This window comes from Crassostrea angulata, chromosome 1 (assembly GCF_025612915.1).
Source record: "Crassostrea angulata isolate pt1a10 chromosome 1, ASM2561291v2, whole genome shotgun sequence".
Lineage (NCBI taxonomy): Eukaryota > Metazoa > Mollusca > Bivalvia > Ostreida > Ostreidae > Magallana > Magallana angulata.
Window position 1 is genome coordinate 42,003,909 of NC_069111.1, and position 11,866 is coordinate 42,015,774.

General features: G+C 34.3%; 2 protein-coding genes across 2 annotated transcripts; both read right to left on the reverse strand.

The window, feature by feature from the left end:
• Positions 1-580: 580 nt before the first annotated feature.
• On the reverse strand, positions 581-4,708 carry LOC128183093 (lathosterol oxidase-like). Its single transcript, XM_052851959.1, has 6 exons — positions 4,517-4,708; positions 3,362-3,585; positions 3,107-3,224; positions 2,307-2,570; positions 1,953-2,040; positions 581-1,859 (listed from the first exon to the last, which is right to left on the reverse strand). The coding sequence occupies exons 1-6, from the start codon at positions 4,671-4,673 to the stop codon at positions 1,739-1,741; spliced, it is 972 nt and encodes a 323-aa protein (XP_052707919.1). The 5' UTR covers positions 4,674-4,708; the 3' UTR covers positions 581-1,738.
• Positions 4,709-5,469: 761 nt separating this feature from the next.
• Positions 5,470-10,378, reverse strand: LOC128184008 (uncharacterized). Its single transcript, XM_052853283.1, has 6 exons — positions 10,019-10,378; positions 8,634-8,896; positions 7,629-7,764; positions 7,197-7,463; positions 6,829-6,949; positions 5,470-6,721 (listed from the first exon to the last, which is right to left on the reverse strand). Exons 1-6 carry the CDS (start codon positions 10,104-10,106, stop codon positions 6,589-6,591), a joined length of 1,008 nt encoding a protein of 335 aa, XP_052709243.1. The 5' UTR covers positions 10,107-10,378; the 3' UTR covers positions 5,470-6,588.
• Between the last annotated feature and the right edge of the window lie 1,488 nt (positions 10,379-11,866).

Here is an 11,866-nt window from a genome sequence, read left to right on the forward strand (position 1 = left end):
AATTATGTAATTACGTATTACAAAGCTAAAGCTCATGGACGTGAACAAGACAGATTATTGATTGAAGTTGTCTTGTTAATCTAACATGAAAGAAATCAAATCTAACGTACAGATTCCAACAATATGAAAATTTAAGATAGATAAAATACTAATATTGTATTTTGAACAAAAATTGAATAACCATAAATAGAATAAATGAAGATACCGGTATTGCATCACCGGATAGTACATTTTCAAACGAATATTTGGAAATGCAAGTCCACTAGCTGCTGCAGTTACAAACTTTTTTTCTCCGATTTGGCTGAAACTGCACAAATTCCACCGGTATTAATTGAAAGCTATTTACTTCCACATCTTTATATCTATTTCTACATTAAAGCATTCTGTACGGGATATGGACATTGTAAACTGCTTCGTATCGAGTTTCCAGTTTTCCGTAATTATATTGGATAATTTTTTGCAATTCCAAACGTACAATAAAACATGCCCGCTCAGTGTTGTATATATTGTATAGTTGTATATATCTAATTTACAGAATGTGGCAAAATAAAAACAACAAAAAACAACTCGAGTTGACAAAAGCTTTGGTTGTGTCTTTAATGACTAGGTCACACCTTGAGATTCAATTATGTAACTACCAATATAAAGTTCACATGGACAGTCAATGCTCGTTTGTACCAGAGAAAGTACATTGTATTATCTTGAGTTCCAATTTCAGCATATAATTTGAGGCACCAGCATCATGTTCATACATCTTTTAAACAATGGATTTGATAAATACGTAATATTTGATAAATTCAAAATAAAAAATATGAAATTCATACTCAGTGCAATTATGCTACATGTACAAATGTGCCAGTACACAAGTACCCGGTATAAGCGTGTTTCAAACACTCATCATTTAAGATTACGATGAATGACAACGTATATCTCATTTTTAAAAATCCATAGATAATAATATAATACATGTGCCGGTAAAACCTGTTTGTTTACTTGTATCATCATGTGACAGGATCGAGCATTACATATCATGGTTATTATAAATTCCTCGTACATATAAATGATATACACGCAGGTGTATGAATGTACCAAGTTTTTTATTAGTCAATACCAACTTTTAAAAATATCCAGTTCTAAAACTTTCATCACGCGATATCTGTCTTTAATCTGTATCACCTTATCAAGGTCATAAATTAAATATTACTGCATTTCTTAACCACTAATATGAACATGGAGATATCTAGTTTATTCTAGTTTTTCTACGACTTGAATTTTCTATGGTTCTTCGTGTGTAAACACCTTAAACACCCTATCCCTTTATAAGGGTCAACAATGACAGCCTAAACTATTATTAAATGAATATTCATTTATGTTTAATAGACCACTGCTTTGCGGTTAATATTCAACTAATTTAGAACTGTAAGTTCTGAATTGTTACAAGATTATTTTTCTATACATAATACTGAATGTTTTTGTTCTACTTTGGTTGCAGACTCTCTGTAAAAAGTTCGATCCATGCGATAAAATTAGGATCTATATGATATGAGTACCCAAGGGATTCCTATCACCGATATCTACCAGATGTTTGAAGTTGTCGTTTTTACTTCGAGATATCCGATTCGGCTTGGCTGTCTAACGAAGTAAGTCATTTTGCTGTAGACTCCCTAAACCTATGCAGATAGCAAGGCAGACAACAATATACAGGAATTTTCTAGACTTCCTACATTCGGACATGTTTCTAGTCCTCTTTATTGTAGTGGTTGGCCTCGGCATACAGCGTGTCATAAATGTCATGATGCAGTGTTCCACGGACCCAGTCCAGAAGTATTGAGTTCACGCCGAAGTTGACGTCTTTGTACCTACAAGTCAATAGTATCAGCATTATACCATTGATGTAGGGGATAGTTTAGTATGTTTATTACGAATGGGATGAGTATAATTGACTGCCTTACTTTCTATGGTTCTGTTGAAATGAACTATCACTCGAGTGAAACATTAGGTCATTATACATGGTGACCATAGTCAGGAACAAGTAAACCCCTTGAAATAAAAATGTTAGAAGTTCAATATATAACGGATGGACTGTTAGTTTGATAACAAACTTACTGTTGCAGAGACGGTACGAAAGAGCAAAACGGTGATTTATGATATCAATAATCTGTTATGAAAAATGAAAGACAATTTATTGGTAAAACTCGTTTGTTTTGTTATAAGAACTTGATATTGAATTTAGTTTTTATTACTATATAAAACCAAAACGTTTATCCGATTTTTCTCCATGACAATTGCTGAAAAATTGTTGTTACCTATGTGTGTAGGAAACATGTACATAGGTAGTAGACTCTGCAACAACATCGCCACACACTCCACTGGGTGCATCACCATTAAACTCCACGTGGTCTCCTTGGGCCGATGGCGCCAGAAGTGGATATTTTTATACAGCATTGGCGAATGAAAAGTGCGATGGCGATAGTATGAGGAGACTTCGTGATACAAAAATAGCGCGGGAACTGACACGGCAAAATACAACCAACCCCAATCTGACACATCATTATAGAGGCGGGAATAACCTGGAATACAGGGAAATGAAGAATACTTAACTTAGGCTTTAGATTTTTTACATGTTCATCGATGTCCTTTATCACTTTAAAATTTTTATTAGAGCCACTAAGTACATAGTGCAATTCTGTTTCATCTTTCCATACCAATTTCTTTTTAGGGAGGAGCTTAAGTTTATACTTAGCTCAGACATGGTCAATATTTTCAATAATAATACAAATCTGTGATTTCTGTCGAAAGTTTGTGTATAATAGTTACAATGTAGCATGAATAAACCGTGGGCCTGTGGTTCATAACAACTTAATCGCAAATGTGACAACGAAATTTTTCACAAAAAATGGTATTTTACACAAACAAGAAATGTTTATAAGATAAAATTAAGCAAAAACATTTCAAACATTTTTCTTTAGGAAAAAGGATCAAATAAGCTCGAGGAAGCTCAGATAAGAAGGATATTTCGTAACGTGTGTAAAGGTGTATAATCACATAAGTTCAAACACAAACCATTGCAAATTTTAGTTGACATTTAGTAAATGTATCTCAATACCTTTATTTGATGTGAACCAGGCCAATAGAGCAGAAACAATGGACATCACTGCGACATTAAAGGAGCTGAACATTGCGTCATTGAAGAGTGAAGAATCTTCCTCGATGTCACCATATCCCTTCAACAAATACAAAGTATTGTACATGTAACTTACTAGTATACAGTGAAATTAATATATGAAATGTTTAATGTCATCTCATATCATACAAGTATTTGTGGTAGATGAATATGAAACACAAACCAAACGTGGACTACCTTTTTCCGCTTTGCACTCCCGAAGAGCCAGTACCAGATTCCAGCTATGACATTGTATGATGTTACAGAAAGTATGACCGAATAAAATAGAAACTTTGGCAAGCTCTGGACTCTCTTAAACTCCGGCCATTGTATGGAGGGTAACCAGTCATCGAGGACCGGTATCTGTGAGGTGATTTTGTTTTTGTTTTGGAAATACCTGATGACGTCAAGGATCCATTCTCCTACATTGAAAGTATATTAATATTATAGCATCATACTATAATCGTTACAGTGTTTTAGACTATATGAAATAGAGAATGATAATTAAAAAGCTTGATACAATGAAAACATCATAACGCTTGTCTTCTAAAAGACTTCAAACAGAAACCATTAATTGGTCTGCTACATGTATGTTGGGTTTTTCCTGCTTATAGATTTTTGCCAGCTTGCTTCACTTTTGGATAGTCCCATAGCTCCTTCCCATTCTTTTCATCATTTAAACTAAAACACAGAATAAAAAGAAACCCAGAGCAAATTCTCAGCATGTGTCTAGGCTATCTGTTCGGTTTTTATTCAGCGTTGTGTTCATTCCAGTCTCGATCGATTTGCATGTTCCGTCAATTATTTATTCACTCTCGGGCCGCAACGACCCATATTGACGATCTGTTTATTACCCCAATCCATGAATACATGCAAATACAATTCGCACAAACTTACTAAAGATCACTGAATTAGTGTAATATTGTATAAGCATATAGTATACTACAATATCACCGGAATTTTATTTTTTATCTCTTGAGCAAGTTTAGTATGTAGTTCTACTTCTAACTCACGTTATTTAAATTTTTTTTTCCAATGTTTGTTCTCTCCTTTACCAAACAAACGTCTTTTAAAAGAATCATTGAATTTTGTCACCGTAAACAGCATCACGTATATATATAGATGCCTACAGACTAGATCATGTAATTGAACTTTCAACTTGGCTAAAGCATATAGGACTTCGTCCGACAAATATCAGTGGATTGTGTTTCTACCCGCCAATTTTAACATAAATTGATAAAAACCATATTACCCTCCGCATTTCAACAGAAACTGTTATAGGTTCCCGTGTGTGTAAGTACACTGTACCCGAAAACAACACTGTACAACTCAGAAGGCATTGATCTCACATACCTTTGGTCGATGCAATTATAAAAACAAGAACAATGAAGCCCATGTTAAGTGAGGTCTGGAATATTCCCATACAAAGGCCTTCATCATTCTCTGAAGGCGGGGATCGCTTAATCCTTTTCCGCCGGACTTTTCGTTCAGGTGGTTGAAAGAAAATCATGTCGGTTCTGCTACCAATGTAAACAACTGTAAAGGGAGGTCACTCGCAATCTTTTTTCTGGTTGAGCGCACTTTGTGTGTTGTATCCGAACAAAAAAAATCTTTTATTATCAAAAATTTGATCGGGTCAGGGTTTTCAGAAAATTTAAAGTCCGAATATAATTTATAGAAGAATCCCAGATTCTCGTCTTTACATGGGATATGGATTTTATTTATCAATTACCAAAATCAATATCGATACTGAAATTGTATTCTCTTTTGAGAAGTGGACAGGCATAGCCTACTATGCCTGTCCATTTCTCAAAAGAGAATACAGGAATTGATGAATGTTCTTGATATACTTACAGTGTATTTTATTAGGAACGTAGACAAAGAACAAATACTTAAAATTCTGAAATTTATCTTTTTATTGACAACAAATGTTTGAAAAACAAAATTTAACAAAATTCCATATAATGTAAACCATTGATTTGGCGCTGACTAGTGTTAAGACTACATAAATCTCTACTTAATCAAAATTAAAATTGAAGCTCAGAATAACTCAGAAAGAAAGTACTTTAAAATTATCTATTAAAATAGACATAAGCATAAAAGCGACTACACATCAAGCGCTAGGTATCAGGTTCCTTAGCACCGTCATATGCGTAGAGGGGAAAAAATATTTGTCAATTAAATAGCGACACATAACAATTCTATTTAAACTTATGTTTACATACAAATACCCCATATCCACATACACTCTACTCGGGGGAATTAATTTTGAATGGTCGTGCTGTGGGAAAAAAATCCTATTATGATTTTGAACTTTAAATTTAAATTCCACAAATAGAGCTAAACTTTTTCAAACTACAAATTCAATGTACATGTATTGAATTTAACAATCTATCTTGTGTTTTAAAAAAAATAGATATCTTTGTTGGAGTTTTAACAATATAATATCGGTCGGTCAAAATACTCTGACCTCTGATTGGGGGTGGGGGTGGGGTGTCCTTCATAACCATAACTCTCATCAAGCAATACATCTGAGATAGTACTGTATTAGCTGTCATTTGATGTTTTGGTGACTATGATTGGGGTAGGGAATAAGAGGGGTGGGTTGATGCTAGAATCCCTTAACCTCATCCTTGGCACCCGTCAAGCAATACAAATGGGATGTCGTTGTATTCGCTGTCATTTGGGCGCGGGAGAGGACTGGGATGTTTCCATGTAAATATATTGTGTAAATACTGCCAATACGGACCACTCCAAATACCCATCAAGTAATGCGATCGTATAACTGTCATATGGGTACGTGGACAGAGATCTTAGCGTAAAATAAAAAAAAAAACCATAACAACAATGAAAATAAGTTACTATAGCACAGTTAACAAAATACAACTACAGTCAGTGAAAACAAATAAATATCAGCACTCTCCTGTGGCTAGTCACGACTGAGTATCAGTGAAATCTGTGTCACAGATTACACGTCATAGTGGATTATCAATACCTGACCAGCCCAGATCGGGCCCTCACACAGACTCTGTTCTTTGGTGTGTACCTGGTTACCTGTTACGTGTTACATCACAATCACACACAGTTACACGCACACAGTACGTGCCAATCTTATATACAAACAGAAAATATTTATCTCTTTTAAAATAACAGTTTGATGTCCTTGCATTTCAATCAAGTTGAAATAGACTTAAATAATATTTCTGACCATCCCCCCCAAAAAAAAAATATCCCCATTTATCTCTAAATTCCTATATATAAACATTCTCTTACGTTCTTGCAGTACCCTTGAAAAGTTACATTGATAAAAAGTATTCATTAATATTTCAACAGAACATTATCTTCACAATTAACCATTTTCACAAACAACAGAATCTTATGGTCATACAGTGGCACCAACAGGAAGACTGCTTTGTTCTAAATGACTATTCCGATTTCTGGCTTTGTTTTCCTCGTCCCCCAAAAACCTCTTCCCCATAAACTCTGCTCTCTTTCCTCAGAGTATCATGGAACCAGTCGAAAAAGTACGTGTTGAATCCAAAATTGACGTGAAAATGTCTGGTAAACAAAGGAAAAATAAATATAATTCAAATGCCTGTTTTGTAAGTCATATAAAATCATGACTGTTTACTAGTATTATTGATTTTATTCATTATGGTTCTTACTTGTGGTGGTTGTCATGGAAATAGGAATGCGGTTGCCATGGCCAGATGGCGCCCATCTTGATTCCGGAATGGTCGCAGAGTCCGTAGTAGTAGGAATAAAGCAACACAAACAGGAAGGGGACTGGAAAAAGGACAAGGTCACCGATATAGCCCATTGAAACCCCATCCTTTTATATAATTTTACAGATGTGATATAAGCAATTTCCAAAAAAAATAATTAAACATGACAACGTTACTCGTATTATTTTTTCTCTTCCTTCTATATTCAAGATGATAAAACATCATTGTGACTTCGCCATGACTAATGCTGAAATATGGTTTGGAAACTTTTCTTCGAGACGTATACTGCTCTTTTCATTTTAACTTACAAGCATGGATTGGGACAAGGAAGGGCGTGGCCGCCAGATACCCCTGGTACATGATAAATTCCAGAGGATGCATTGCCACTGCACTCCAGGCCGTGGGCTGGTGGTACCGGTGGTGCATTTTGTGGATCTTTTTATACAGCCAAGGGTTGTGGAACAGACGGTGAAGGTAGTAGGCCATTGTCTCGTTATAGACAAAGAACGCCACTAGAGAGAAAAGGAAGTATGCCCAGCCTCGCTCTGGTACACTGTAGTACATTTTAGAATGCCCTGAAGTTCAAAGAAGAAACCATGGTGAAACCAATCGAGACCCTACCTACTGAGAGATTTAAAAATGCATTCAAATTAAAAAACAATAATTGCATAATTTAAATGAAAAATTTGCAGTTCTATAAAACACTGTTGATGATGTTGAATGCATGTAAACTATTTTACCGCCGTTCATGATGTAACAGGCAATGACCCCAGAAGCCGTTGACCCTATTAACATGTTCAAAGAGCCCAGGAGAATCTCGTGTCTTTCGTTCTCGGGGGTCAAGAACTTGTCCGGCTGACACTTCCACTCCTTGGCCTGTACAGGAAAACAATAAGTCGACAATGTTACAACACAGCACACCATTCGAACATATGTAACAGAAATTCTTTATATTCGAGTACTCTACCTTTTCATTGTATATAAATATAATAATTACTGTATTTTCAAAGAAAATGAATTTTATGGGTTTTTCAGTTTTTGTTTGTTGTTTTTTGTTTCACTAGTTTCACATTGTTATGCGTGAAGGAAATGTAATTCATGCTAATGTTTTACTCATGGACAGCTTCAATGTCTAGAATCTCACAATGTTTACCTCAATGCCAAATTTAGTTTGAGATACCAAAAGCTAACCATTACATATAAAACTATGTAAATAATGTTCCTACATTTAAGTAGCGCAATAAGTCCTCACGTCCACTTGAAAAGAACCCCAATATAACAATATAGCATTTCGCTTTGATGGGTACATCCTTAGGTATCGTAAGTGTAAATTTAGTACAGATGCATGCTAGATATTGTCTTGTATGGAGTTTTAGGAACGATTACATATCGACTGATAATATGGAGAGATCTGTATATTTTGCTACAGATAAAAGTAACCAAGGAATCGATAGTTACCCAAAGGTGCTATTAGACCTTAGATATTAGAACATACAATTCCTAGACATAAATCGATTTCCTACCTGCCCGACTGCTAGAAAAAGAAGGATTTCTTGTAAAACTGCAAAACATGTTAACAAAAACAATTTCTCTAATATAACAAAAAAGAATGATGATTTATACAGCCATGTGAGTATCTGCTAACAGAAATCTAGTGCAGACGTTAGGATCATAACCAAGGGTGTGTTGGTAGCACGATTCTGAATATTGTGTAACTACATTTATTTAAATAAATGCTTAATTACCAAGTGCCTGCGGTTGACATAGTAGTAATAGTGCCACCCATACGCCATGCCATAGTACATAATGAAAGACGTGGACACGGCCATCAGAACGAACCAGTGCACGTTCTGGAGGTGGTGGGATTCCAGCAGGGATTGGGGAGGGTGGGTGGTGCCGGTGGTGACATTGTCAGCGCTCACAGTAGGCACCTGCTCATCCAGTCCTAAGCCCGTTATTTGTTGAAGCTGGTCCCTGAACATGTATACTATCACCAGGAGCCATTCTCCTACAATAGTGTTACAGATGATTAATGTGTCCGTTTCATTCTATAAATAGATGATATTCAAAGTAAAATCTTGATAATAAGCTGCTTTGATAACACAACCCACAGCTCTGGAAAATTAAAAAAAAAGCTCCTTAGGTTTTACAAAGGCGCTATAGTTTCTAAGTGAACATATTTAGGAAAGAACCTGTATTCAAGGCGTTTCTAAAATTATAACAAAATAGAGCGTAAAAAAAGATTTTCAATTCTATTTCCATATTAAACGAACAACCATAGTATCTATTCTGTCAGGTAATCCATCTATTCGTGCAATTTATTGCATCTATGAATCATCTATAAATTGTTCTATTGTTGAAAAAGCCGGTCTACTCAATATTTAGTAATAAAACGGAATATGAATGTTCTATATGGTTTGTAATATTACAAAACATCATCTTGCATGAAATAAAGAATATGCCATTGTCAAAAACTACCAGTTAAATGATTTGAAGCAATGTTTAAGCCTGGAAAAGGGCTCTCCATTTGGGAGGCAGGATGGGTTCTAAGTTATATTACATCGATTTAAATATATGAGAAAAAACAATCTTCAAGTCAGGGAGACATGCTAAAGAAAGCGCATTGAATTCGAATCTTTATTAATTTCATTGTCTCCCTCTTGCTCAACAAATATCAGCAGGTCAGAAACATTCAGTGGCATGTAATTAAATTAAATACTGGGCGTCTAAATTCAATATTGTATTGTAAGACCACAAACAATAACTATTAGTTGATGAAATTTTTTGAATAAATATTTTGTTATCCTATTAGAAACTAGAGCACGTATCGATAATCCTACCGGGTCTTTCACTCAATATATATGTCAAATCGATAAAATTTAAATACCCTAACTCTCCGTCGATGCAGTCTTAGTGAGAGATAAAAGAATTTATGTTTATCTAAGTACAAAATCAGGAAAAATCAAGAATTTTGTAGAATTTTCCCTGAATCATTCTAACAATAACATGTAAATTTAACGTTGTAGTTTTATAAACATTCCATAATTTTGAAAATGAACACTTATGCTCATTAGTTATGAATGAAAATATATTATTTATAAAATTATTAGCATGGAAAATAAACACAAACCTCTTGTAGCAGTCGCCAAAAAGAAAACAATGACCATGAATGCAAACTTGGAGAACGATTCCGACATGTTTTCTCCTATTAGCCCCATCTTTTTTTATTAATGAGTCCACCTTTTCTATGTATAGTATTTAGCCGGATGAGGTTTTCTTCCTGTATTCACCAGTAAATTCCACTTGTATCACATCCTCGAAATATTGCTTGTCTTTAGCGTCCGTCAAGTCAAAAACTGGGCCCACTGTTGATGATACCGGTGTTTATCGTCAATGCTCTGGGGGCAAGAAGCGATCAAAACTAAATGGGGCGAACGAAGGGGAAATTTTCTCTGTATAGTAATATCATCACTATTATGTTGTATCGCCACTTACGTCCTCAGCAAAATATGTCTCATTTAAAAAAATATATATAACATACTCGGTACATTAAATACAAACATTAACATTTTAAACAAATGTTGATATATATATATATATATATATATATATATATATATATATATATATATATATATATATATATATATATATATATATATATATATATATATATATATATATGGTTCACTGTAAGGTAAAGTTGGTACTATTGATCGAAACTATTTATGAAAGAGGATTACAAGGAATTTTCCTTAGCGATAACGTACGTACGCGTACGGTGGTTACTTGCAATACCGATGCTTAGTGTAAGATTGTTTATAAATAGATTTTCCCCATCGTAATAAAATGCATATTTTTTTTTCTCAAAATTAATAAATACATGTACATAGGGTATCTGCCAGAAAACTTGATACGGGTCAATAAATACTTAAAAAAGATCTGCCACTAGTACACAATTAAATCTCTCGATCTAGACTAGACGTAAAATTTGAAACTCAATAAAACGTTCCAAAAATATTTTTATAAGTTTAAACAGTATGGAATTTTTAAAGTTAAAGAACATGAAATATTTCAATTTCAGTAGATTCGGCGGATGAGAAGTTTGGGGGGGGGGGGGGGTGGGGGGGTGCTGGACCAGGACGTACAGTGAAATCTGTTTATAATTTCACCAAACCTCACTTAAATTGCACTATTATTATCTTTTCACAATAGTTACATAATCTTAACTTAAAAGAAAAAATACCAACATAATTACTTTTCATCATCAAATCATAATTGTGTTCTGGTTCAAAATAATAAAAATGTCACCCAACAATTATTGTGATCGAAATCCACATTATAATTATTGTGCGAATACAAGTCAATGGAATATACAAATATCTATGATATTCATATCTCTACTTTGAAATCCTCGGTAGCCATTGGTAACGCAGAGATTAATAGTATATAATACAAAATCATGCTATTTTTTAATTTGACCTGCGAAAAACAATAATATTGAAATGTTTCGATACTATTATTCGGAACTGTCAGTCGCTTTAATCGCATATTTTTCCGAGTCTTTCCGGCTTGGGTTTCCCGAATATGAGAAAGACCCAGGAAGTTGAGATTGTCGGTTGTTTATCATCAGAAAATTTGTTTGTACAGTCTCTACATCTCGCTTATAACACGATGACTTACACTTAAAATATGGTTACTAAAAATAGTTCAATAAGACATTCTTAAAATCATAAATGAGGAAGCAATTAGAATTTGAAATTTTTCAGCTCAAATCATGACTATGTCCCTTAACAGGGTTTGGGCGCAATACATCCATTGGGTTAATATGGTTTTAAACAAACGACAATATATGGTATGGGCCTATTATGGCCCCGTAAAATGAACATCATCCATTCTCTGTAATTCTTTGCTTTTTTATACGGATAATTATGTGCAGTTTTTTGTTAATTTTCATTTTGATCCAAATGCCCACAAT